Source organism: Neopsephotus bourkii, unplaced genomic scaffold (genome assembly GCF_033783945.1).
Source record: "Neopsephotus bourkii isolate Nb327-2 ecotype Australia unplaced genomic scaffold, CSIRO-AGI_Nbou_v1 NB_1863, whole genome shotgun sequence".
NCBI classification, from domain to species: Eukaryota; Metazoa; Chordata; class Aves; order Psittaciformes; family Psittacidae; genus Neopsephotus; species Neopsephotus bourkii.
Genome location: NW_026902336.1, coordinates 84,863 through 111,833, shown reverse-complemented (window position 1 = coordinate 111,833; position 26,971 = coordinate 84,863). Strand labels below are relative to the sequence as shown.

At 40.0% G+C, this 26,971-nt stretch overlaps 1 protein-coding gene across 2 annotated transcripts in view; it reads right to left on the bottom strand.

The window, feature by feature from the left end:
• CBFB (core-binding factor subunit beta) overlaps positions 1–25,711 on the bottom strand; it is a 41,063-nt gene extending 15,352 nt beyond the window's left edge. Inside the window, exons 1-4 of one of the 2 annotated variants that reach the window (XM_061344120.1) lie at positions 25,510–25,711; positions 25,206–25,292; positions 20,527–20,643; positions 2,523–2,639 (exon numbers count right to left, since the gene is read on the bottom strand). In XM_061344120.1, the coding sequence (XP_061200104.1) occupies positions 2,523–2,639; positions 20,527–20,643; positions 25,206–25,292; positions 25,510–25,587 (399 nt within the window). In that variant the 5' untranslated portion in view covers positions 25,588–25,711. The remainder of the gene's footprint in view (positions 1–2,522; positions 2,640–20,526; positions 20,644–25,205; positions 25,293–25,509) is intronic. The other variant, XM_061344121.1, reaches the window with a different exon arrangement.
• Positions 25,712–26,971: the final 1,260 nt, after the last annotated feature.

Sequence of the window (26,971 nt, the reverse complement as noted above, 5' to 3'; positions counted from 1 at the left end):
AACAGCAGCAAAAAAAATATAATTTATTCGTTCAGAGTATTATTAAATAGTAAGTAGGTAGGAAGTAAGTAGTAAGTAAGTAGGAAAATTCAACAGTTTTTGAGTTTCCATTTAAAAAAACTTTTTCATATCAATATTTAATATTAGTATTTTAATATTTAATAAATATTTAAGAATTCTTTTATTTAAGAGTTTCTATTTGCATAAGAGGAAGCCCTCTACAAAACAGGAGTATAGGATGCATATGGGGGTGTGTCTGAATGCCAACAGGGCCTCTTGTTATAAAAGACGAGTGGGTACCCCACAGCCACTACACTGCACAGCACGAGGCACTTAAACCTATTCTGACATCAGTGTCATTTCAGTATCAAAGTCAGCAGTTAGGTCAACTGCCACTGGCAATATTAGAACAGTTATAAAAAAAAGGAAGCAAAATGACAGATACAGGAAAAAGGAAACTGAAGAATGTAGAAGATTGCCCAAACGTTTACATTACTGACAAATACAAGGATGCACCTACTTTTGTGTCTCTAGTGCCTTATGACAATGGGAATTTTTAGGTGCTACTACTGCAGCAAATAAGACAACCAGTGACCTCCCTGCAATCACTGAGAAGCACAGACTGAAGACAAATTACAACTGCAACTGAGGGCAAGTGTATCCCTGTAGAACCACACCATGTAATACCTCCAGCTCAGCACCCTGTATCCAAAACCCAAGCGAGCCCTGACACCTGAAAGTATGCAAACATCCCCCTCCCCCCGAAAAAAAGAAACAAACAAAAAAAAAAATTAAATCACCCCAAACACAACCAAACAAAAAGGCTAAATAATATACTCAGTGCACAAACACTCTCTGAATGCAACAGAAAGGAATTCTCAAGTGTAGTTAAAAAAGGATATACAGGAATTAAAATAATCCAAGAGCATGCAAAGACATTTATCAGGAAATTAAAAAAAGAATATTGAACCCACAAGTCACTCGACTACCCTTTTTGGAAGGGTTCCCACTTTTTTCAGGAACTATCCAATTCTGGAGAAAAATGACGCTATCTACTTCTGAGAGCACATCCAAATCAGTCTCATCTCAGTCCAGAAGTTATGTGATTTAAATGTTAAGTATCAAACTTCATAGCTGGAGTTCAAGAACCTCGGCATTTATTCTGTACAGTCCTCAGGGGTCTACGCCTGATCTAGCTGTGGAAGCTGTTACAGTCTAAAGGTCTTTTAATCAACAGCATCTACAGCAGTTAACTCTCCAAGGAGCACACTGGAACTTGGCTAGCTCAAAATGCCAGCACCCAGCTTTGGAAGAAGTGAATGCCACAGCAAATAGCAGTATTCCAGTAAAAGCTTTGTTCTGCGGCTTTTCCCATGGATTAACAAAAGGAGGCACTGAATATTCTCAGAATAGCACAGCATACCCTCTCTTTCTAGGCATCTTGAAGAAAGCTTGCGGAGCTCTGACTATTTCACAGACACTACTTGGACACAAAGTATTTCTACTTAACCCAGAACATAGCCACAATGACATGATCTCATTAATGTGCAAGCTGGCTTCTTAAGTCAGGGAGAGTCAAGGCACTCCAAAGCTTGCAGCTATGCATACCTCCAAGCAAAAAAAAAAAAAACCAAACAAACAACAAAACCCTTGTATACAGACACACTTTGGACTTTGCCTTTATATGGTTCCAACATTTCTAAATTATCAAACTACAGAAATGAACTGCTGAGTTCACCACAAAACAGAGATTAAAATCATTACTACACCCAATTTACTATCCACTGTGTGGAAGCCCTCAGAAACTGGTGTAGCTGGTTTTAGTATCAGTTTGGTAGCTTTGCTACAAGACTACATCTCGAACGCAAGGATGTATCTCAAGTCTGACTAAATTAAGGAATCCTACAGCTGAGTACGTGAACCTTATACATGTGGTAAGTACTTAAAAGTTATTTCCTCTGTGTTTACTTTGCTCTTGTGCATGTCCACAAATTCAGCCACTAGACATTCACTTTGGTGGTAGAAAATAAGTAGACAGGAAATAGGTTCTCAAAAACTGCCAAACCTTAACAGAGCAAAGACCATCACTATTAAAGAAGAGATGATAAAACCCTATTCATCCTCCCCCATATGTAATAAAACAAAAAGCGACTTAAAAACTCCAAACACCCTAAAATAAACTGCGAAAACAGACTAGCCAGTTGAATCATTACATATTACAGACACAGCTTTTCAAATACTTCCAAGACATACTACTCTAGCATAGGAACAGTGCTAAATCACCCACAAAACTGTAAACTATGGATGATTCCTGCCCCTAATATTTTTTTAATCTAATTTAAAACACTAGTTTAACTACAGCCACTTATTTCTGAGCTTCTGTACTGTGAGTTTTCTTTGGAATTAGTACTCAAAGTGCAGGCAGGAAACAAGCACATTAGAATGTGCGATCACTACCTGTGTGTTTCCTTCCAGAACAGAAGGACGTCTAAGGCACAGTAGCTATGCACAGACTTTCTTACCTGCGCTCTCTCTTCATCAAATTCCAGGCAGCCCATTCCATCCAGTCTCTGAAGATCTATCCAGCCTTTCCAGATTACACAAACACCATTAAGAATCATAGGTGCCTTCAAGTACACCTGAAATAAAAGCAAAACAGATGCTATAAATTTAAAAGCATTTGCACACATGCCTGCACAGTGACAATACTAATGCACGAAGCTTCTATACGTACTCTCAGAAGAATTTCCAAACCAGCTGGTAACATGAGACTCCACTTAACAGTTTCTACTGCCTCCTTTCCAAGAACTCCTTCTAATCAAGTGAGTGCTGTAACTTTTGCCTACTGTACTGTATGGAATAAATTTAAAATGTGTTCTCATTTTAAACTGGTGTGCACCAGGATTTGGTTAGAATTATGTTACTGCTTTCAGTTAAAGTAACTGTTTTGCTTGTCAGCTTAGCTCCATGTCACAAAGAAAGTGGCATGCTGCCAGTCAGGGAGGATTCTTTACAGCACATTTAAATGGTTAAACCAACACATGCTTTCCTATTCCCAAGCAGCACTGGACTTTATCCCAATACACGAGCTCTTTCAGCAAAGAACAAGCACCAGTTTCAGTCCTCCTCAAATTTACCAACTAGTCAGAGTTTTGCAAAATACACTATACATACACACACCATGCTAAAATTGGACTTCCTGTGTCTATCCGACCATTTGTGATAGGCTTTTCAAGAGAAGTAAGTACCACCACATGATCAAACCCCATCTGAAGCATCAATATGCACAGTGCCTTCAGCTGCAACAAGGAATAATGCACAAGCTTAAGGCCCTACATCTTAGATAATGGCAGATGATACAGTGATTTAAAGCAGAAGTATTTCCCCTCCCAAAGACCAGAGATCAATGTCCACACAGGAAATTTAAAAAGAAGCAAATACAACAGTAAATGAGTTTGACTCTTTATATTTAATGACATCAGTCTTTAAAAAAAAAAAAAAAAGTCCACCACAGCAGAATTCCCTAAATTGTAAAGAAAAAAAAACAACCCTCAGGAGCCATTTCAGCCTACTTGGCAAGTCAAAACCCCTCCTGGAACAGAAGTCTGTCTATGCTGAATTGACAGAGAGGCAAACCACACATGCAGGCCTGCACCCTCTTCACATTTAAAGACTGCCTAAGCATTCAAAACCCTATTGAGGCTTTTCAATCTTGAGAAATGACCCAGCTAGGTAGGGGAATTTTCACACAGCACCTCCTGTAATAGTTTTAAACTCATCCCCTGGCAAATCCTCAAAGTATAACTGATGTTTAGCACTATGGTGTATTTCAAAGCGCCCCAACTGTGCCAACTTGCTCCATTCCATGCTCACCAGCTAAGGTCACTCAAGCAGAAAAAGCAAAGTTTTAGAGTCACAGGAGGTACAGAAGGAACATAAGCCTTCCTAACACTAAGGCTGTCATGGTAAAACTAAGTACTGAACAACATGAAAGGCAACCCTTAAGTGGAAGAAAGGGAACAACTAACAAAAAAACAACTGACAAGCGTATTTTATTTGCCAAAGAAAATAGACGTTTGTTCTCTAAGCTTAATTTTTACAACTTAAAAACACTTCAGTATGAAGTGACGTACTCCAGAGGTTTCAATTAGTAAAAACATGCAGTAGCTTAATGATCAAGTAAGATTAAGTCAAGCATATCTCCTTCCTATCAGCTCTCCTACTGCAGGATCTCTACTGAGAAGCGCAGAGTCATTGTCTGTCCTTTATTCACAGACTAGCTATGCAAGTCATCACACCTATGTCTTCCATGATGACAGCACACTATGCAGAGCGCAGATCAACCAGCCAAGAGCCTTTGTAAGCAAAGGTGTCAGAATCAGCATGAGTAAGACATGGATTACCAGGAAACCACCTCCCACAGCCCTCATTTCATGATTAATCATTTCAAACATACGAAATGCAACATTACTCCCTTTCAGCACCATCTTCACTCATTCATCTCACAAGAAATAAACGAAGTATGCACAGTCAATTTAACAGATGCATTGAAGCAGTTTAGAAGAGGCTGTTAGAATTAGTAAGTCATTCTCTAAGAAGAATGCACAATAATTCTAAAGAAAAAAGCAGCATCACTCAACTTTAGGTCTAAAAAGGCAAAACAACTTGTATTCTAATGCTAGTTACTTTCTAAGGAAGCAAACAAGCATTTTGCTGATCTTTCTTTAAGGTTTTACCTTTCACCTAGCCTCTCCTACCCTTCTGGCCCACAACAAAAGCCTGGGGCATCAAAAGTTACATAGGACTTCCTGCAGATGACACAGCGTAGCTGTTCAAGTTATCCAGAAGCAGAGTAATTTTCGCTTGTTTCCTCCACAAGGAATACTATGCTAACACTAACTGCTTTGTTTCAGTGGCTGTTCAGTTACCTTTATCACTGCCACTACTCATGAACTGTATGCAAACTTTGTATCTCAGTGCAACAGCACATAGTTTAGATGGAGCTGTTGAGAGCTCAGTACTTCCAATCCAATGTCTTAAGCATCAGCCGCAAGCCTGAGCAATGATCAAAATTCCGTGAAAGTCTTCAGAAGTCAAGTGGGAAAAGAGAAACAAGTTGACAGAGGTGATGTGATTACTGATGCCTACTATCTGTCCCAAGCATGCTGACCAACAGCTGAGCTGCTGACAGAGCAGCTGGGGAACCTCTGGCATTCAGCCTGACCTTTACAGATAAAGGACTCTGCCCTTGCTCTTTCAGAGACCTGAAAGCCTCACATCATTTGGCAGGTCTTCAAAATTCAGGTAATACACACAGTTTTCATCTCTGAAAGGCTGAATTCGTTAGCATGATACTTGAGTTTTGAAAAATACTGTATCATCATCCAAGTTTAGTATAACTCACATTGAAACCAGACATGCATACACAGGAACTTTTCTCTCATTAAAACACACAATAAAGCACACTGGTGCGTTTTCCTTGATTTTAGAGAAAGGAATTTAGACTCCTTTTCCTCAGTCTCCTCTTTCTGGAGAATGGAAACCACCTAAGGCTGTTGCCAAAACAGTTTAACCACAAATTGCCTTCTTTTCAGATAAAAGGCTTGCTAGTTCCCTTTCAATTTCCGAACTTAACAGAATTATTAATTAATTACTGCTTGTGCCTAGGAGTTCATGATCTGTTATGGCACCTCAAAACCCAGCAAAGTTGTCTTCTAAAAACTTGTATAAATTACCTTAAGACAGTCACAGTAAAAAAAACAAAAGAAAAAGGCACATTAATTCTACAATGACAACACCTTAGTATTAACGAGCTATACAGTTTGATTAGAAGTAGATAAAGGATGCCTTTGTTAAAATAACTCTTTCAAGGTTTTGTTGCTAACCCCATTTTAATTGTATTTATATAATTTTATAAATCTTACCTACACCTCTGGGTGCTTTTCATAATATCCAGAAGTCAGTCTTGGAAAACTCCAACCCTTAAGTGAAAATCACTAGAGAGCAGCAGGAAGGAGGAAGGGTTGGAAGTGAGGCAATTACCAATTTCATATTCAGTGAATGAATTTAATGCTACAGAAAGAACATCATTATAAGAGCATACGTAAGGAAAATATATTTTGTACAGCTGCTTCCTGTCAGAGTACAGTCCATCCTATAAACCAAACCAGGTACAGCTTTACTGACAGTCATAGCAGACAGTTGTGTAACTAAGTTAAGCATTGTTATACATAACAATGTATATTACACAGAGTAAGTTCTTAATTTTGCACCTTCATTCTCCACACACTGGCACAGCCAAAGCCAATTAGTTTGACAGATTTTGAGACATATGTAAAATGTTATATATTGATATCTGCAATTTTCCCCAGCTTGTACCAGCTGAGTTTTTGATGGGGTGGGTGTTTTACTTCACTTCATACGCATCTTCCATTTCAAACTCCTATTACAAATCAAAGTAGCTTTAGATTTTATTTTAAATGAGAAAAGTAGACATGTTACTTCACTGGAATAGGCTTTTAGTGTTGGAACAAGTATTCTGCTTGCTGACTGAACAACCAGCAAGAGCAAACACTCTTATCTCCTGGCAGATTATCTGGATGGAGGACGAACAGCACCATCAATGTGATACAGAGCTGCATGAATATGCTAGGGTCTAAGTTGTTGAGCTGTGTTCATGCTTTCTCTGCCTGCCAGCTGGCATGGTCTCAAAGACACTCCTTCAACATCTAGTGTTTCACCTTGGTTTTTATACTCTTTCAACTAGTCTGCTATTTCTTTTCATCTGCATTTAAATCAGCAACTCGCCTGCAACTCCAACTACCTGGGAGTTAGCTTTATTGTTAAAAATAGGCAGGGACATGGCTCCTGTAACACCATTTGTTCGTATTTTAAAAACCAAGCTTGATTTGAATATAGAAGCAGAGAAAATTCTGCATGACTAAAAAGAACACCAAACCAACCCAAACCTGCTCTACTTGAGCACAAGATGCAAAACCTCAGTTTCACATCCTATTTCAGTCCTCTAGTAAATCCTTATCTCGCAACACCAGGGTACTGAACTGATATGCTATAGATACACTATCTGTACACTCCATCCACACATCCTGCAGTTACAGAAAATGTTCCTTCTCCCTAAAGCAACCAAGCCATTTCCTCCCTCAGAGATTGCACGCAGTCCTCACCACCCACTGACTAATGAATCAGCATGCTCATAACAGCCACTGCCACAGATGAGACCAACTTCACCCGCCCCCCCTCCTCTCCCCCCCCCCCCCCCCCAAGAAACACCAGTCCCCAGTGAAGAAGCAGTGCAGTCCCTCCCTCCCGTTTTCATTTTCCCAGCACACAGGAGCAAAATGCATTCTTTCAGAGGAGGCTCAGCTCTGACTCAGCCTGTCTCACCACACACACATCTGCCCATTCACAACTGGTCACACAAGCTGCCTCTCTCTTGCTTGAGCCAAGTACACACATCCCAGTTTTGATCCCACCTTCCCCTGAATCACACCCCACTTTTATATAGCTGAACAGCAGCCTCAATGACTTCATAGACAGAACACTCACCACTAAGAAAGGAACAGTTGTAAACATTTACTTCAAGCAAGAAAGATGCTAAATTGGTTAAGGCTAACCTTGTCATTTCAACTTCTCTTTGCATGGTGTGTATCGACTGCCAAATAAAAGGACACTACCTAACTCAAAATACCCTGAGAAGAAACTATACATTCATCCTTCTTGTTTAATAGAAATTTTAAAGGAATATATATACATTTTCATAAACAAAATGCAGTGATATTGCCATACAGATTTGGCATGACTTCTGAGATGTAAAAGCTAAGTCAGTCCCCCCCCCTCCCCAAACACCAAAACTCACTTGCATATCATATTCAGAGAAGGGTCACTAGCCTGCATTTCAGAAAGGTGCCAGAACATCAGAGAGGCAGCAACCTTTTAAAACAAAACAAAAAAACTTACAACCTTCCCCTCCCAAGCCCCCAAAAGCTTTTCTAAAACTTTGCAACAGAACGTATGCACTAAAATCCTCGATTACTTGAAGAACAAAATACAGTAATACCTTCCTAGTGCAACAACTAAAGCTATAGCAAAAGCTGACAACTCCACACCAGACTTCAAATATTCATCACGCATATCTAAAAAGAAACTTAACAAAAAACAACCAAGCCATGGACTGAGTTTACAGCATTTATCAGGCTTTGTAAGTTCAATTCTGAAACAGAACTTTAGTAATGTAGTTTTAACGGGGAACGGCACAGTTCCCAGTGTGTGTGTATGGTGAGGCAGGCTGAGTCAGAGCTGAGCCTCCTCTGAAAGAATGCATTTTGCTCCTGTGTGATGGGAAACTGAAAACGGGAGGGAGGGACTGCACTGCTTCTTCACTGGGGACTGGTGTTTCCTGGGGAGGGGGGGCGGGTGAAGTTGGTCTCATCTGTGGCAGTGGCTGTTATGAGCATGCTGATTCATTAGTTAGTGGGTGGTGAGGACTGCATATGTATCTATAGCATATCAGTACAACAGTAAATAGGAACAGTTGCAAAGAGTCCCATTTAGAAAGTCACTATGAGTGAAACAGACCTTTTTGTGTTTTTAATCTTAGAACAATATACACATCACTGCAAATCGTAACAGCCCAAAACTCCAACAGATTTAGATCAAGCCTTCTGTTTCATGCCTCAAAGCATACTACTGTTCTCCCCTGAAACACAGAAATGTTTTGTAAGTTATTTAAAACTACATCTTGATGCAGCCTCTATTATGTGAAAATGAGGTTTTATTAAAGTTTGAACTTTACACTATGCTGTAGAAATGCAAAGGAAGTGACACTTCCTGACCAAGAGTCTTTCCTGAACAGCTGTACTTGGATGCCCCAGCTGTGGCTTTCAAGATGATTAAGTTTCTCAAGCATCACAAGTGTATCACTCCACTAATGACAGGCCCTTGCTGGTTGGATGTGGCACTGCCAGGATGGTGCTGGACACCAGGCTGGACACAGCAGACCCTACAGAGCCCACTGCTCCTCTGCTTGTGATCTGGTCCCTCCCTGGAAGCTCCTCCTTCCCTTCTGTCATCACACAAAGACATTTCACTTGCAACTTTACATAATTTGGAGAGGCTGGTAACATCGTGAATGACACGGCTTGCTGTAGTGCAAGTATTTTTTGGAAAAACCCCTTTTCAATTTGTCAGTTTTCTTCTTTCCTCTGTGCTACTTACACATGCCATAACACCAAAAAAAAAAACCCAAGCAGAAACAGACCAAGGAACAACTACCCAGGCATTATTTTCCACAGAACACAAGAATTTCTGGAAAGAAAGTTTAATAGTCAAAATTAAATAGGGTTACTCTATTTCATCAGCTATGACAAAGGTCAACTCAAGCAAACCCAGGAATATTAACAAAACAGTATTGCTTGCTAAGAGTCTCGATTCAGACTATTACAGTTAGAGAAAAAAGAAGTAAAGTTCCAGATACAGTCTTTCATACCGCAATGTTTCCAGGTTAGAAAAAGCAGTAGAAATACAAATTCACTGACTCCAAGGAAAAAAGTATCTTGAAGAATTTTCTGAAATACAGAAAAAAAATCCACCCTGGATTGCTAACAGCCTGTACTAGAATCTTAATAGCAACAAGTAAAGACAGCTGAGCACAGGACTAAAATTTAACTGTTATTTGGAGGGGTTTGCTGTATATAAGCAGTTAAAATTATTAAAGATTTTAAACCCCTGTATTTTTCCTCCCTTTATTATTATTCTGCTACTTTTGCTGCTGGTCTATAAATAAAGCTGCACGTACAACTTAATTTCTCAGAAACATCTTTGATTTAGTGGGACCCTTACAAAAATACTGTACCTGCCAGGCTCAGGAGTCAGAGAAGTACAATTTGCTGCCTTTTTTTTTTTTTTTTAATTTAAGTTTTAAACTCTTAAGAGGCATTTCCTCCCCTGTTATGGAAACCTATCAACTTAAACATACTTAGATATAGATGGTAGTGTCAAAGGTGATTCAAGATACAGCTTGAAATATTAGCTTAAGGCATTTCACAGTAAAGAAAAAAATCTTAACTTCTGCAGTAAGTTCTGTTCAAGAGCACCAACACCATAAAAAAATCTATTTTAGCTCTCTAATTACAGCAGAAGGTGGTTTGATAACAAGTGACAGCAATCCCTTTGTGTCTTCCCAAATGAAAGAATGCCCTCCAATTCACAACTAGAAGACCATATCAGCAAAACCTGATGGTCTGGTAGTACGTACTGTGGCCTACTTTTTAAGTATGTTTATACAAGTCACCTATTTTACAAGTATCACTAAAGTTTTAGAAAATGCTATTTAAAATTTAGATGCAACAGATCCATTTTCACAATTCTAAGTAATAAAAACATCCCTGTATGGACTCACATGAAAAATACTTTGTAAGTAGTACCAGAGCTGTGACAACACCGCCTCCCCAACATGCATTCTGTAGTACTGAAATACTACAGTGACAGTTGGTTTCTAAAACATCAAACAAAGAACAGCCGAAGAATCTTTCTTCAGTGAAGAAACAGAATTTAAAAGTCACTTTGAGAAAACCTGATATTCTTATGGTTTTCTGGCGGTTGGTTGTTAGGTTTTTCTTGTGTAGTTAGCTCAACTGTGTAATCATAACTCCTTTTCACAAGCAGATCTACGTTTCATTAAATTATGCAGGTTACTATTTCAGTTAACTAAAAAACAAGTCTATAATCAAGAACAGATACAAAGCATTAAGGCTGTCAGAGTAAATGCAATTTAAATCTGTGAAGACTACAGCATTTTATTCCTGGATTAAGAACAGTCAGTACTTCTGCTGAGAAGCTAGCAAAGAAAAATTCTAAAATGCTACTGCACAGAAGTTTTATTCATCATTTAATAACAAGTCCACAGTTCATAGTTCCAAAATACTGGAATTGCAATTGCAGAAAACATTCAGTACACTTGATCAAAAAAACCAAAATAATCCCAGTATGAAGCAAAAAGCGGCTTCTTGTTACCACAGTGTTGCTACAAAAGGTAGCTGCCTCCCAACATTAAACATGTCTCAGGCTGTAACTCAGTCAGTTTGCCTTCAAAAACACAAAACCAACTATGCAGCTGTAACTGAGAAACAACAGAAATGCAATGAGCACAATATAAGGATAACCTGAAAGGCAAAAACATGCTGGGGTTTTCCCCCATGAAGCTTTACAAGGTCTTTTATCAGTACATCTTTACCACTAGATTCTGCATCAGAAGAGATGGCTGGATTTTAAATCTACTCTCCTGAAATGGCACACATCAAAAAAGACCAAATTTTTCTTTCAACATTTAAAAAGAGCAATGTTTTTGCAGCTAAACATTGCCAGGAGACTTTTGTTGGTTTCCTGTTGCAAGTATACATGCATGTAACCAACAAATGCTTACGCTCACCAAACCAGTTAACTAAATGGGACAGTACATGCAGAATTCTGCCACATTGACAGAGTATATTTTCCAGATGGAAATTTCAAAATTGGTTGGTAAATTATGTCTTCTCAAGCTTTCAGGAAATAGCACAGCAAAAAGGAGTTGTAACTACAAACTCCAACAGATGGTTAGAAAGAGAAGTTTACCTGAAACATATCATTTACACACCGTGACACCTTTGTGCAAGTAAAAGATTACACCTGAAAATTTGAGAGGCACAATGCAAATATACTAAACTAGAAAATACCACATTTTGACAACATGGGCAAGCAACTCAAAAACCATCCAGGAACTGACCAGAGCAGAAAGGCAAGAAAAGTTGCCTCTTCTGCCCCTGGGTTTTCATTAGGTTCTTGAGTACCATGACAGCCTCACTCTTTCCACTTACGCAGGATTCAAGTCTAGAAAACTGGCATGAACATTTATTTAACAAGCAGTGCCACATCAAGTCTTTAAATAATACAAGTTAGTAACTATTTTGTCTTTTGTATACCATAAAAACTACAATGCTTTCATCACCCAGTAAAAATTCATAGTTGTCTGTCACAATTATTCTGTAGAAAACTATCAGCTTCTGCACAGACACATCATTAGCAATGGCTGGGAATTTCCTTTATCAGAGCAATTAGCACTTTCAGATACATGTTTAATACCAATTTCTCCAAACAACAAAATCCTGACCAAAAAAAACCCAACCCCAAAATACCAAACCACAACACAAAAATCAACAGTCAGAAAGACACTGAATAATACTAATACAGCTTTGGTTAGCCAAAATGCAACAAGAATTCTCCCAGCACAAGACCAGAAAAGGACAGAACCAGCACTGTATGATCTGAAGGAGAGGTGAACAGTTTAAGTCCTTATGCGCTATCTATTTTTATTCCCTGTAAACCAGCTACTGATTTTCTTCCTAGTTTAAAAAATGTATAGCTGACACAAGTTACACTTCCTCAAAAGTCTGGTTCTCAAGTTCTACATACCAGAATAGAGCTGGAGGGGAAAACAAACAAACAAACAAACCCAAAACAAAACAAAGAAAAAACCCCAAAACAACCAACTTCAAACTGCTTCTGTGAATGCTTTCTCTGGAAAGTACCATCCTGTAGGTTTCATGTCTGTTGTGAAACCTGCTGAAGTGATAAGCAACATCCTGATGGTTTCTGCATCGAAAACCCATCAGGTGAGCTGGTTGTGCAAGCACATTGCAGGGTACTATACTCTGATTCCCCTAGTTGGCACATGGACAAGGGATTATTGCCCACTGCCCTCTACCCAAGTGAAAATTCTTGCCATCAATATATTTTAAAAAACAAAAACAATGGAAAAAACAGAGAAGCATGCAAGTTTAATAGAACTTCCCAGATGCTTTTTAGTAGCATGAAAAAAAATTACATACTATAGTTGTTTGTCTAGATGCCTTCCTGGCTTAGTTTTTCTATTCTTAAGCATTGTACTAATTTTCCAAAACGAGAAGAAGGTCCAATATTGCCTCTACTGAAGAATGTAAGCTTCCCCTCCTCCTTTTTTTTTTTTTTCCAAGAATACTCGTCAAAAAAAGATAAAAAATTCTTGTCACCTCCAACCTGCTCTATGGCGTAATACTGGCTACTCCTTAACTGCCATCAAGAGACAGCTCATCAGGACATAAAAGCCCCCATCAAGTTTCAGAGCTGCTTCCTTCCCTAAATTTCTGACCTGCTAAAGTATATGACAGCCAACATTTGCCTCAGTCACTGTATTTCAATTGAAAATTACATGTTTAATGACCCTTACTGTGAAAATTGTGCCAGATTTAAGAACTTTTGTCATCTTCCATTGGTTTTATGTTCTGTATTTATGCTGAGATGGACAGATAAAACAAGTCGCGTACCTAGAAGTCCCACATCATAATGCTGCTGCCTGCAACTCTCCAAGTGAAGTATCTTACATAGAGAAAGAAGGCAGAAGGTCTGCATAGGCTCCTCAAGCAGCTACAATTTGGATCTCATATTCCAGTCTAGACATTACTGTAACAGAAATTATATAGGCTTTCTGCTTAGATAAAACATTGCAGCATCAGCTATTCCCCAAAATCATCCTCCTAGAATAGCAGTCTTGTGCAAGAGTTTTTTTGGCATATTATTGTCACAGTACATGTTTCACCAGGCCGACTTGTTAAACATCAAATTACGCAAGCCAATTAGCTCATTTTGTTACTTGTGCTTTGGACAATAAAGCTTGAAGAAGCATTTCATTAGCTTTCCAAAAAATGACAGTTTCTTGTAACAAATGTTTCAGCATCTTATTGATTTTTTTAATATGAAGCATTGAGTGATTTTCATGAAGAAACAGACGTTCTCAGTAGTGATGCTCTTACTTTCCTCATTCATTTATAAGAAGAGCAGAGAAGCATAATGTTAACAACTTTGCTTAGTAAGTGGAGACCAGTAAGTAAACAAGAGGATTCAACCATCCAAATGTCTGGGTAACTTCCAGTATCTATGGTGCAGAGATGTCAAGTACTGCTTTCATCCACACAGCACTGTCCTTATATAAAGCTGGCTCCCAAATGAGGTATTTAGCTCACTAACTCTGGCTTTGTCCCTCTTCTCGGAAACTTCAGGATGAGTATTCTATGATCCTATGATAGTATGAGCAAGTTTAAAGCCTCATCTACACAACTCCAATGAATGCATTTAAAAAAGCTCAACGTAATATAAGAAGTATGACTGAATAACCGCTCTACAACATGTAATAAAAGCTAATCAAAAGCAGGTTTACAGATGGCAGACCATAAGTACTTCAGAAAGGGCTGATAGGTAGGCATTAAAAACAGCACAGCTGTGCTATAAGTATTATTCACACTCAGTTTCAAAATGGCATCATTGTGACACGCACTGTAATGCATGAAAAAGGCTGCATGCAGTAACAAAAGTACCTGGAGAATGGGAGGAGTGAGAGGATTACAGGGAAAACGCTGTGGAAATTTGTCATATGAGAGATGCTTGGTATGACGCACACTCTGGTGACGAAGGCAACCTATGATAACTCACTCTTCAGCAATGACTGTCCAAATCTCAGACAGTGGCTGTTTGCCAGCAGAGGACAACATGTACCTAGCCACCTACTACCTCTAAAGATTTCTCTTCCTAAAATCCAACTTCCCAACTCTTAATAGTATCTAAACTGAATGCACCTCCCAGTTCTGAGAGAACGTGAGAAAAGATAGGCTTATGACTATCCCTGCTTCAAATGGAGTTTCAATTAAATAGCTCTCCTCTGTGCAACAGCAGGTCATAATGAGCAACATCTCGAACTATCTACGCAAAACAAGAAAGTTTCACTTTCCTCTGAAACAGGAACATAAAGTAACGAAGTATCTGGAAAACAAGAAAAAAAACCAAGAAACTGAGCAGACTACTAAATAAAATGACTGTTTTGCACAAACACAGTAATAAAATAAAGAATTACAAGCAGCTACAGAAAAGTAGTATTTTACACAAACCAGAAGAAAACTGAAAGTGGATTCTCCTCTTTAACCAAGTCTTTCCAGAACTCCCACCACACCACTCCAAGAAAAAAATTAAGCTGTTCAGCCAGGCTGGGTACAAACAGAATACGAGGCCAGGCCCATTCATCTGCTACCTGAATAACTGCACACCAACTTTCTTACTTAAACCTTACAGAAAAAGCCTGAGAAAGACAAAAAGGAATGACAGGGATGTGGCAACACCACTTCACTTGCTCAAGCAGGCCAAGACACCTCAAAGGCCAGAGTACACAGTTCAGCAGATGGTGTGCCTTCACTAACCACCAGCTGCTCTCCACCCAAGAATCTCTCCCAGCTACCACAATGTTCTGAGGTTGTGCAGTCATCAGACAGACCCAAGTAGGAGGATACTCCACATTCCCAAAGCAAGATGAAACTAAACCACTAGGACTTCTGTATCATGCAGCTAGCACGACGTGAGAGAACAGCAGGTGAACATGATAAAATCCTGATCCCAAAATATCATTATCCTGACCCACCAGGGCATTAAGGGACTAGCTAAAAACCAGTTGAGGACTGGGCAGAGCTATGCAACAAACCTCAACTCAACTTCAAATCTGGAGGAGAAACTGTTTATGAGCAGGACAACTGCAAAACAAAATGCTCTTACCAGATGCCCTTCCATGTCCATCTTAAGAGACAATCCACAGACATTGCCAGGACACCCCCTGAAGGTTGACATTTGCTAGTTTTTCAACTAAGTTACATCCCATACGCCTTCCATCACCTACAAATAACTCTGTGAACTTCTGTTCACAGATAATGCCTAACTCTGTTAGGTAATGCCTAACTCTGAGTTGTGGCACTGTTTCCTGAAGTGCTTTAAAGAGAGACCTTCATAATAATTTGAAGGAGCATTAAATTACTACAGACAAGTATAATGACGAAGAACTGTTAAGACCACATGAATCTCATGGCAGAGATCATTTGCCCTATGCTGTGCCATATCACAGAATGATCTTTAATTAATATTATGGCTCTAGCATGCCTTTTTGCTTTTTCTCCTAAATCCCTATCACCACTGATTTGGAAAAAAATTAAATTAAAATCCTTTATGTCCAGAGATACAACAGACTGCAGAGAACACGCACAAATAACCGCTAACTCTGAGAACATTTTAAATGGTGACAGTGCAAAAACTCCAAATACAGGTGGACTGAAATTATAGAAGGATAATATAGAAGAAGAATTCTACTAAGGAATCCACTCTTCAGCACTACAGTGAGGGTAAAATGGGTGCTGAAGCTGTAAATCTGCTTCCCAGACACCCATATCCCATTTTTAAAAGTAAGCATACCTAAAGCAAAAAGAAAGCTTCTACTCCAACTTCATTCAAATGACAGCATTTCATGTAACACTGGTGGGGACCAAAGAAGTAAAGAAAATAAAACTTCTGATTCAATACAGATCAGCACTAACACTCAGATATTTCTCATAAATTAAACCTCATTTTCCAATAAAATTCCACTGTGTACATGTTTGACTGGAAACTGCATTTGCTCAGAGAATGAAGCAGCCAAAACAACAACCCAATAATATATGACAATTTATTGATAAGGTCACAAAAAAAAAAAAAAAGAAGTTGATTTGAAACAAGCCATATCTATAAAATCTCTAGTGAGAAAAGAGGACACAAGTGGAAAATTGGTGCTGTTGGCTGCCATTTAAATACAGTTTTTATTCAAATACCATTCAAGCACCTTTCTTTACCATTACATTTCTGTAACTGCTGTGACATCTGCAGCACAGAGATTTCTCAGTTTTTTTGACTCATTCAAGCACCTAATACTAAATCACAGAAAAATATAATTTCCTAGTTACAACAAAAAACTGAACAAGAAGAAACTCAGCTTCTTCAGGAAGAAAGCTGAAGTCTGCAAATCTTTGATTATGGCTAGAATATTTTCAGTGAGTATAAATCCTTGACACACATATGGCATACCAGGCACCCCGAATCAATTTCAATCGTGTCTGATGTACTTTCCTCCAGAGTTGTGGCATTCACAGCATATTATACTGAAATAAGCCTCTGTTCAAGAGCCTGGTTTATGAGCAGCTGCACTGAACAGCAGACAGGAAGCTAAGCTGCATTAGAAGTGAGACGGAGAACAGTATTATAAATGGGAGGGGAAGTAAAACAACTTCACACACTTCATCAGCGTAATGACTGGTATTTAAACAATAAAAAAGAATATCTGAGAAAGGAATACCTTTCTTTCAGGTAAGAAACATGAGAGCTCTATAAACATCCCAACAAATGAAAACTGGGACATGTCACCTTACTACAAGAAGTACACAAAATGAACCATGCAAAGAAAGTTGATCACTCAGTTCTCAACAAAACAAGAAGACTTTCAATAAAATCAGATTTTGAGAAGCACTGAAGGCCACACACACAGTTCAGCCTGAAATTCATATGGTATCAGCACAATAAAAACCAGCCTAGGCTATTAACAATATTAAGAGAACCAAGGTGAAAATAAAGCTCTCAATTTCATTCCAGGATTCAATTATGGGATATTTCAGGCAATACATCAGACTACTACACTGTCTGCCTTTGAATTTCCCAATGTTATCTATTCATTTTATCTTAAAAAAACAACAAAACAAACAAAAAACCCCACCAAAAAAACAATAACCAAAAAGTCAAGAAAACCCAACCAACAACCCACTCAACAATCAATCAAAAAAACACTTAAAAACACTACAAACTGGACATTAGCAGACAACAAAGGATCAGGAAGCCTTGATATAGTTTGGATATCCAGACAAAGGACATACATTGAATTTGATGCACCTTTCACACACCCACAATCACAACAAAAAATAACATTCTATCATTTTTACACATCTAGGGACCTGGTTTTAGTTCTACTTTTTCTTTTGCTATGACATAAAAATTGCTCAAAGACAATTAAACATACTACAGGTCAAAGACATCAACAAATGTTAAAATTGTCCCCCTAGAAAAAAGTTAAGCTTGATTTTAAAGCAAGCTGAAACATTCTCTTGAATTAATGAACACAGGGTACCCACTAGAGGCCTACCCACCCACTGTGAACATCAAATGCATCAAATTAAAAGGCAAATTAAGCATACGAAAACCCCCTCAGTTAAGGAATACCAGAATGAGAAACCTCAAGCCTCAGAAGCAGTATTCACAAAATCCTGACTTTCACATGGATTCACAAGGGTGTGTCTATTCCCACAATTCAATCACTTTGAGAAGCAGTTCTAACAGATGCCACATTGGTGGCTTTGTTAATTTCTGTACAAAACTGCTTAGGCACAATAGTGACATACTTCAACTCTAGATAAACTATTTTGAGCCATCATTTCCTCAGCCAAACACTGAATCAGAATTCCAGAACAAAAATATTCTAGGGTTGTGAATTTTATCTAAATTCTAGATCTCAGACTAATCCTTAAAATAATAATTGACAGCTCCCCCCATAGATATTTTTTTTATTCATATAATTAAAAACATGCCTTGCTGGCTTAAATCCAGTAATGAACAAACACACATTATGTGCTGCTTCACAAATCAAAGCCAATAAAACAATGTTGCACAGAGCTACAAAAATCACACTGTGTTAAGAGACAGCTGAAGCCTATGAAAGAAATTCTTAAGAAAGCCAAACACCAAAAATCCACAGAACACAAAATCTGAGGACAATTCATATGAAACAACTGTTTCTGTTGATAACATAAGAAACACTCCCTCATCCTGCTTACTCCTATTCTGAAGCTCTAGGAGTAGCTTATTCCCAGACGAGTTTAATTCTGTGCAGAGGAAGCCTGCATTCATATGTGATTGATACTAGTAAAGTTTGATTACAGTGGTGAATTTGTGATTTGTTCATTCTGGTGCTTAACACTGCTCCCACTTATTAGTTTGTCCACCTCAAGCCTCATTCTGATAAATTCTTCTAAACATTTTAAGCGAAGCACTCTAGAATTTACTGTAAACACACATAAAACACAGAGTGGCATTCACTGGGGAGGCTTATGTTCTATTTTAATACCACAGCATATCTACCATGCTCTTACATGATTGAGACAACACAAGAAAATGGATGAAGTAGTTTCAGTACTTTAAGAATTCATTCAGAGAAAACAAAGTCTAAAAAAATCATAGGAGTAAATAAAATCAGTTTTAAACTAGCAAGGAGAGAGACTTCCGTTTTCTTACATGTTACAAGAAAAATTCCTCATTCAATTGTGAGCCAGAATCAATATTCTTCAGTTGGAGCCAGATTCAATTCAATTTCCCCAGGAAAGCAGTCAGTACCCAGCACAGCCAACTTCATTCCTCCTCCCCCAGTTTGTCAAACTTCTGCAAGCCTCACAGGACTAAATGGAAAACAATTTTTTTTTCAAAAAAGCTCATTAACTTGAATTCCAAATGCCATAACTGCCCTCAGGATTTTTTTTTTTTCTTCCAATCAACTTTTCCTACTATAGGAAATATTTATCTTCCACCTAGAAGCATTTAAAAGACCCAATATGCCATTAAACCTGAATATGCTTCAAATATTTTCTCCAGCCCAGCAGGTTTGGTAGCATTAGCTGTTACTTGTTACAAGAGGGGGTAAAAATTTTTTTGTAAAAGCAAGAATTCTGTGGTCTATTAAAAATCTTTAAATAAAAAATTATACAGAAATTAGCCTGAAACAGAAAGGCTGTGGGGCCTTAACTGTTGGTCCAAACCTACTGGGGTCTGCAGAAAGTCTCCTACTGAATTCAGTGATCTCTCAAAGCATCTACAGCAGCACAGATAAAAGACAGCATCTACTCTTTAAAGGTATGTTTTTCCTGTAGAACAAAAGCAGCTGCAAGTGATTTCAGTAACTTTATTCTGGTGAGACTAAGCAAGCTTTCTGGCTTTAAATCTAATACAGCTTCACAGTAACCATCACTGTCATCAGGGAATTCTAGCTTTCGATATTGATCTATGGGACAATCACCTTAGGAAAAAGAATAATAATTCACAAATCAATTCTGAAAGCAATGATGCTTCTATGTTGTAGCTCACAGTGAAACTGAGAAAGAAAAAGCTTCATTACATTAAGCAACATAGTGAACGCTTGCTGTAGCTACCAGCAACTTAAGATCCAAGGAAGTAACCTACTCAAAGTGCAAATTTTTATGAGTCCACCACAATTCATTGTCAGAAGTGTAATTCCTGGACTGTTTCTGAAGCACCTACTCAACACCAGATTTAAGTTGTTCCCCAAAATTTTGTTGCAGCATGACCACAGAAATAAACTTCCATTCTTCAAAATAATAAAAAGTTACCAGGACTCCCCATGTGTTTCCCTCCAGAAGTATTAACATGCTCTAAAACAAAGCAATACCAGATTTCACCCAGCTTTCATCTGTACTCATGAGACTACCTTCATGCACTGAGGTGTGAAGCATTAGTTATTCTGCATCATGCATGTGGTTCACACTAATAAGATCATAAGTACAACATAGACATGTCTTTCAGTCGTAACAATTTCCTTCTTACCTTGCCTCCTTCTCTTTCAAAGTCGACATATTCCCGGGTTGGTGTCTGTCGCTGCTCCCCCTGCCAGCTGGCCGGAAAAAACTGGAGAGACAGATTGGTTCCTGTGGCCACAAAAGCCTTTTAGAAAAATCAATACAAACAGGATCAGGGAGCAAGACATTACATAAATTATGCAGGCAGTCATTTATTTTTACATCAGTTTGTGTCTTAAGCCAGGCAGCATAGAGAATACTTAAGAGTCAAAAACATGCACTCATCATTTTTCTTAAATATTAAGTTACAAACATCTGATTCCATTTTGACAACATTTGCCATTGGCTGCTTTCAATATAAAATACAACACAGAATCAATACTTCTTTCAAATCAGTTTTGCTGACATTAGAATCTGCCCTTTCAGTTCTATCTGGATACCCTGCCCCAACTTAGTTCCTGCAATACTAAAAATTTCCCATGCTTTTCAAAGAGCCTGCGTACCTCTAAAAGTACCACTGAAGGAAAATGAACTCCTGAGACCTGTTACATGGGACAACTCTTTTTGAAAAGAAAGTACTGTTACCCTTCATGATCTACCTGTACCTATGTAAGCACTTAACTGAAACGTAAATATTCCTATTTTGTCATCTACAGGCAATCAGCATCAATATACAGCTCAATTAAACTTCACAGGATGAAGCCCTCTTGCCACATTAGGACACCAGTGATATCCGAATCAGCAGATGCTGCGTCAGTGAGAAAAGGCAACCAAAGGAATTCTCAGCTGCAGCCCTTTGCAAAATCATTAAACTGACTGACTTAACCATATTAGGAGCATAAGCTGCTTTCAAGTAAGTAATTTTCTATGGTATCAAATGAAAATAAGATTCAGTTTCCTTTTATTTATTTGTAATCCTAACTCCAAGCCATGAAGAATATGTAAGTTTCTAGACATTATTTCAATTAAAAAAAAAAATTTCTGCAAGTAGAAGTCAGGTTCACAGTATTTATACCCTTCTCTGGAACACACAGTTACGTCCTCTAAGCATGTGAATACTCAAGCATGCTCCCAAAATATAACTGTTCGAAATCCCAGGGTTAAATGTAATTTGTTGCAACCAAATAACCGCACTGATTACCATGATTGCTTTGATTTAAATGGTCATTAATCCAGAATACAGTTTTTCTTAAAAGCTGTACAAATCCTGCTCTAATAGTTGGAATCTCCTGACAAGCACATTCTTTTCAAGCAACCCTGAATCAGTAACTTTCTGGTGTAACTGTACTGCTACCTACAACACAATAGCTCTACGCTATTTAGGATAGTTCCGGTCACATACTGCAACGCTGTCTCTCATACAATTAATACCTCACATTTTTAAAATAGAAGAGTTTTGTCTTGACTTTTTGCCCTCCACCTAGGGAGACTAATGCTCTGCAATCAGGTTCCTTTCCAGATGATCCTTAAAAGCAGATTTATTTTTTTTTCCAATCTCCTGTTAAGCACATTCTCAATGTCATTAAAGTTGTCTAATCATTCCTAGTAATACTAGGGGGAGAGAGGAATATTGTATTGGTACATTAGCATTTGTTTGCCCTACACGATACAAAACTAAGCATTTCAATCAGTGTAACAGAACCTTCATCGAGGATAAGCTTGCACAAATAGGAAGCATCAGAACTGAGAGACCACAGACGGTCAGTCTCAGGCTGACTAGCTTGGATTATCCCTTTGCTTTTCTAAGTGATTCTATTCACATATTAACAAAAAAGTTATACCTATACCCACCTCCAAATGTTTTTCACTCTTATGTCATCACCACTTAAGCCTGTTCAAGAACTACCTTCCCATCTCCAACATCTTCGGCAAATACACATTTATACTCCTTAATGCATAAGGTTTAAAACTCCCAGCAGTTAGATCTTGGAGTGCAAAGCAGCTGACCACTGCAGGCCTCTGAACCGATCCGGTTTCTTCAGGCCCCAAGGGTACTATATTTGCTTTCTGGGAAACCAAGCAAGACTGTGAAGTGCCCATGCCTCCCTGCTTCCACCCCCAACTCGTGCTAGAGGGCTAAGAAAAAACATGGGAAAAATATCGGAGAACAAAAGTATACAAATTCCCACATCCCCATGGAGTCACGCAGGCAACATTTAAGCCACAGACTATCTAAAAAGCTATGTAGATATTTATTCTCTGCATTTTTGAAGCCTGTTCCCCGTCTTTGAACAGATAAATCCAATTAAAATGCCCAAGCTCTTCTCAAATCAAAACCCTAGTCAATACCAAAAACTTGAGAACAGTCTTGCTAGTAACCATACAGGACTACCCCCAAACTCAACAATTTCATTCTAGTACCAAGCCAATTAAAAAAAAAAAAAATAAGATAATTTAAAAAGTGATTACATCATAAGTTTGGGCTTAAGCCTGAAAGTAAGAAAAATTACAATTTTCTCTACTGAGCCTTTTAAAGCTCAGTCTGAAATGCTATCATACACATATGCCTCACATTTTGCAAAATCCTTATCAGATAGTACAAGGGTGATCTAACGCACATACAGGCAACATAGATACTAGTACCTTCCACACAAGAAGCTAGTTAGGAAATCTCCCAAAACAAACTGGAGACGTAAGTTATTTTTAGGTTACCAAAGCAATACCAGTAAGCCTGAAATCTTACTTAAAATTTCTCAGTAATACTGGTAATTATTTTCTTTATTCAATCGTTATTTGACAGAAGTAGACAACAACCTACTGGTGGTTCTATATTAAATCCCTAAGCTGTTCTCTGAATTTTTTTGCTGCTTGAAAATACGTTAAGGTCATCTGCAAAGGCTCCCTCTGTAGATAAAAGAATAAATCCTTGATGTCTGGAAAAACCATTCAAGACTGAAAAAAAAGTAAAATAGCTAGCTCTTTTTTAACATTAGTCATTACACACACTACATTTCTTAATAAACCTGACTACTTGTGCCCTGTTCACAAACCAAAACCAGATGTTTCAGATCAAGAAATTGAGATCAAGAAATTGAGATGCTGTTTTATAATTAAGTAGAAGTAAAAATACACAGAATAGGTATTGCTTCCAAGGGATGAAGTTCTGGCTAAGAAAGATGGCAGCAAGTACAGAGGTGAAGCTACAGTGATTTATATAAAAATATTTATATAAAGTAACTATGTAAGCCTGCGTTAGAAACCTTGATTATAACCTACATGTCCATTTATTTATTTTTTAGGGAAGGACTAGGACATACCACACAATTTCACCTCCTCATGAACTTCAAATGCTAGCGAAGGACGTTTTCCTTACCTACCCGTTGTTTCCCTGGTGACTTTTCAAAGGAAGCAAACATGCATAATGAAAATGAATGCGAAAAAAAAAATTAGTAAAATTAAGAGACAGATTACGGGGGCCTCCTCACAAAACAGTATCACAGGTTCTAAAACCACAGTTTAAGATTCAGCTAAAAATAAATTTACCCAGTAAAAGGCAAGCATGTACTTGAGTGTATATCCTTTTATTCACAAACGCAATGAACAAGATTATTCGCAGTAACTGGTATTCAATTATATTTGCTGGGATGTACTAAGAATAATTTCATTGTGCATACGGGTAATTCCATCATGCACTGACTAGCAATATCTATACCACATGAAATAAGAGTCATCATAAACCAAACTTGGTGAATGTAGGAGTTATTTTCTATGCAATGGGAATTTTACCTTGTCTTTGATTATATACTATAAACGAGAGGGTACTTCTTCATTTTATGAACACCAAAGAGCTCAGAACTTAAAAACAATGCTATGAGATACTGATTCTACAGAAGTAACACCTATCAGAAATCAAACCAGGAAATAACTAGCCCATTCTTGACTACTCTGGCCCATACTTCATCTCACTTCTTAATTAGGAAGAAGGGAGCAGTTTGCAACTAACCTCAGTGAATGAGAGAAATGGGACTAATCTTGCAAGTTTCAAAGCCTAGTTTAAAAGCTTTTGACTTTTTTAAGGTCCCTTCCAACCCAAACTATTCTATGATTCCATGATTTAGTTCATAAGCACATCACACAGCCCAGTCGAGACTTTTAACTAGCGTCTCCTGAACAATTTTATGCATTTCTGAAAGCTAGTTTCTGGGGAAATTAAAAAAAAAAAAAAGGGGGGGGGGGGGAGGGAGGGAGGGCGGAGGAGTACTGGGGGATCTGAATATTGAAATAAGCAGGTTATGACTGTAACACGTGCAGGCAGCACTGTCAGCTCGCACTGTCGGGTGGTTCTGAGATGTTCCTCACCTGCCCATCACCTCCCTTCAACCCCCCCCAACCACATTTTCACTGCTGGTGACACGTTCCAGAGAAAAAAAGTTCTCTTCTAAAGGGGAAATAAATGCTGCTTTTTAAAGAAAACCTCCCTTCCCTCGCCTTCTGAAGGGCGGCAGATGTGAATTTTTCTTTTCCTTAAAGAAAACTTTCCAGCGCGCGCACCGACCACCGTCGCCTCCCGCCGCTCCCTGTACTTCAGGTCGGGCTCTGAGAAGCGTCCCTCCACCTTTAAGGCTCTCTGCAACTCTCCATTTAGAATTCCACCCGAGGGGGGGAAGCGGACCGGAGCGACTGCCTGGCCCCGGGACAGCCGCTTCCCGCCCGCGCTGTCCGGCGGCGGGCCCCGGCGGGCCCCGAGAGGAGCTCGGCGTCACTTACGATCTCGGAGCGACCGTCGCGGCAGGCGTTCTGGAAGCGGGCCTGCCTCTCCTCGTGCGGCCGGTCCCTGAAGCCGGTATATTTAATCTGCGGAGAACAGGGCGCGCAATCAGGAGGGGCCAATCGCGGCGATAAGGGCGCAGCGGAGTGCACAGACTGCGGCTCGCCGGGCCCGGCTCCCCGCGGAGGTAAGGCAAGGGGAGAGGAGGCGCGGAGCTCCCCTGGCCCTTCCGCGGAAACTTTCGCGGAGGGCAAGGAGGGAAGGGATGGGGGGGCTGTGTATGTACGCTCGCCACCGCCTCACCTCACACTCTCGGCTCAGCTTCCTGAAGAACTCCTCGTTCTCGAACTTGCTCCGCTGATCGGGGACAACCCGCGGCATCGTGGTGGGGCCGCCGGCTTCCCACCCGCCCGCCCCGCGCTATCCCAGCCCCAGCGCTCGCCTCGCCCTTTGTTAGCCCCCCCCTCAGCCTCCTCCTCCTTCTCCTCTTCCCTCCTCCCGCCGCAGAAGCTCGCGCTGCCGCCGCCCCCCGACTTCCTCCCCCACTCGTAAACTCCGTCCCAACAGCCGCACCATTCACAACTCCAGCGCCAGCCTCGCGCATGCGCCGCCGCGCACCGCCCTCCGAGGCGGGAAGCGGGGAGACGGGTGAGTCAATGCCCCCCCCTTCACTCTAAGGCAGGCGGTGACTCACCCCCCGGGACTGGGGGGAGCCCGGGGGGGGGGGGGGGGTTCGGTCTTCTTCCTGCCCTCCTCCGTGTTCACAGGGCTTGTCTCGATGGTTTCCGGCTTCTGGTCCGGGGGGAGCTGCCTCAGAAACATGGAATCGGTTGGGTTGGAAATGACTCTTCAGATCATCAAGTCCAGCCGTTGCCCCAGCACTGCCAAGGCCACCAGTAAACTATGTCAGTAAGGGCCTCGTCTATACGGGGTTTGAACGCTTCAGGGACGGTGATTTCACCACTGCACTAGGCATCCTCTTCCAATGCCTGACTGTCCTTTCAGAGATTGTTTCTAATCTCCCGTCTAAACCTCCCCGGCACAGCTTGAGGCCATTTCTTCTTATCCTTTGTTACTTGGGAGAAGAGACTGACTCCCACCTCAGCTAGGCCCTAGTTGCAAGGGGGGGATGTCCCCTCACAACATGGTCTTGGCTGCCCCCTGTACCACCTGCCCCCGCTTTTGGTGCCATGACCCCCTCAGTCTCCGGTGATGGTGGGGGGGGACAGTGCTGGTGTCACACTGGCCCCTCAGGCTTCCTTCAAGGCTAGCATAGGCTGAGCCCAGCCCTGGAGTCAGCACACGAAGGGCATCAAAGATGTTGACAGGCCTGGAGCACAAGAGTGAGGAGGAGCTGGGCTGCAGGAACTGGGGGGTTTAGTCTGGAGAAGAGAAGGCTCAGAGGGGACCTTACCACTCTCTACAACTATGTGAAGGAATATGGATCTGAGAGGGGGCTGTCTCTTCTGCAAGTAATGAGTGTTAGGACAAGAGGAAATGGCCTCAAGCGGAACCAGGAAAGGTTTGTTTAGACTGGATATCAGGAATAATTTCTTCATCAAAAGCGTGCTCAGGCATTGGAACAGGCTGCCCAGGGCAGTGGTGTAATCACATTCCTGGAAGTGTTCAAAACCCATGTAGATGAGCCCCCTCAGGGACATGGTTTACTGGTGGCCTTGGCAGTGCTGGGGTGACTGTTGGTCTCAATCTTAACTTTTCCAACATGGCTGGGCCTGTGACTCCATGATGGCCTGGCTCGGCTCAC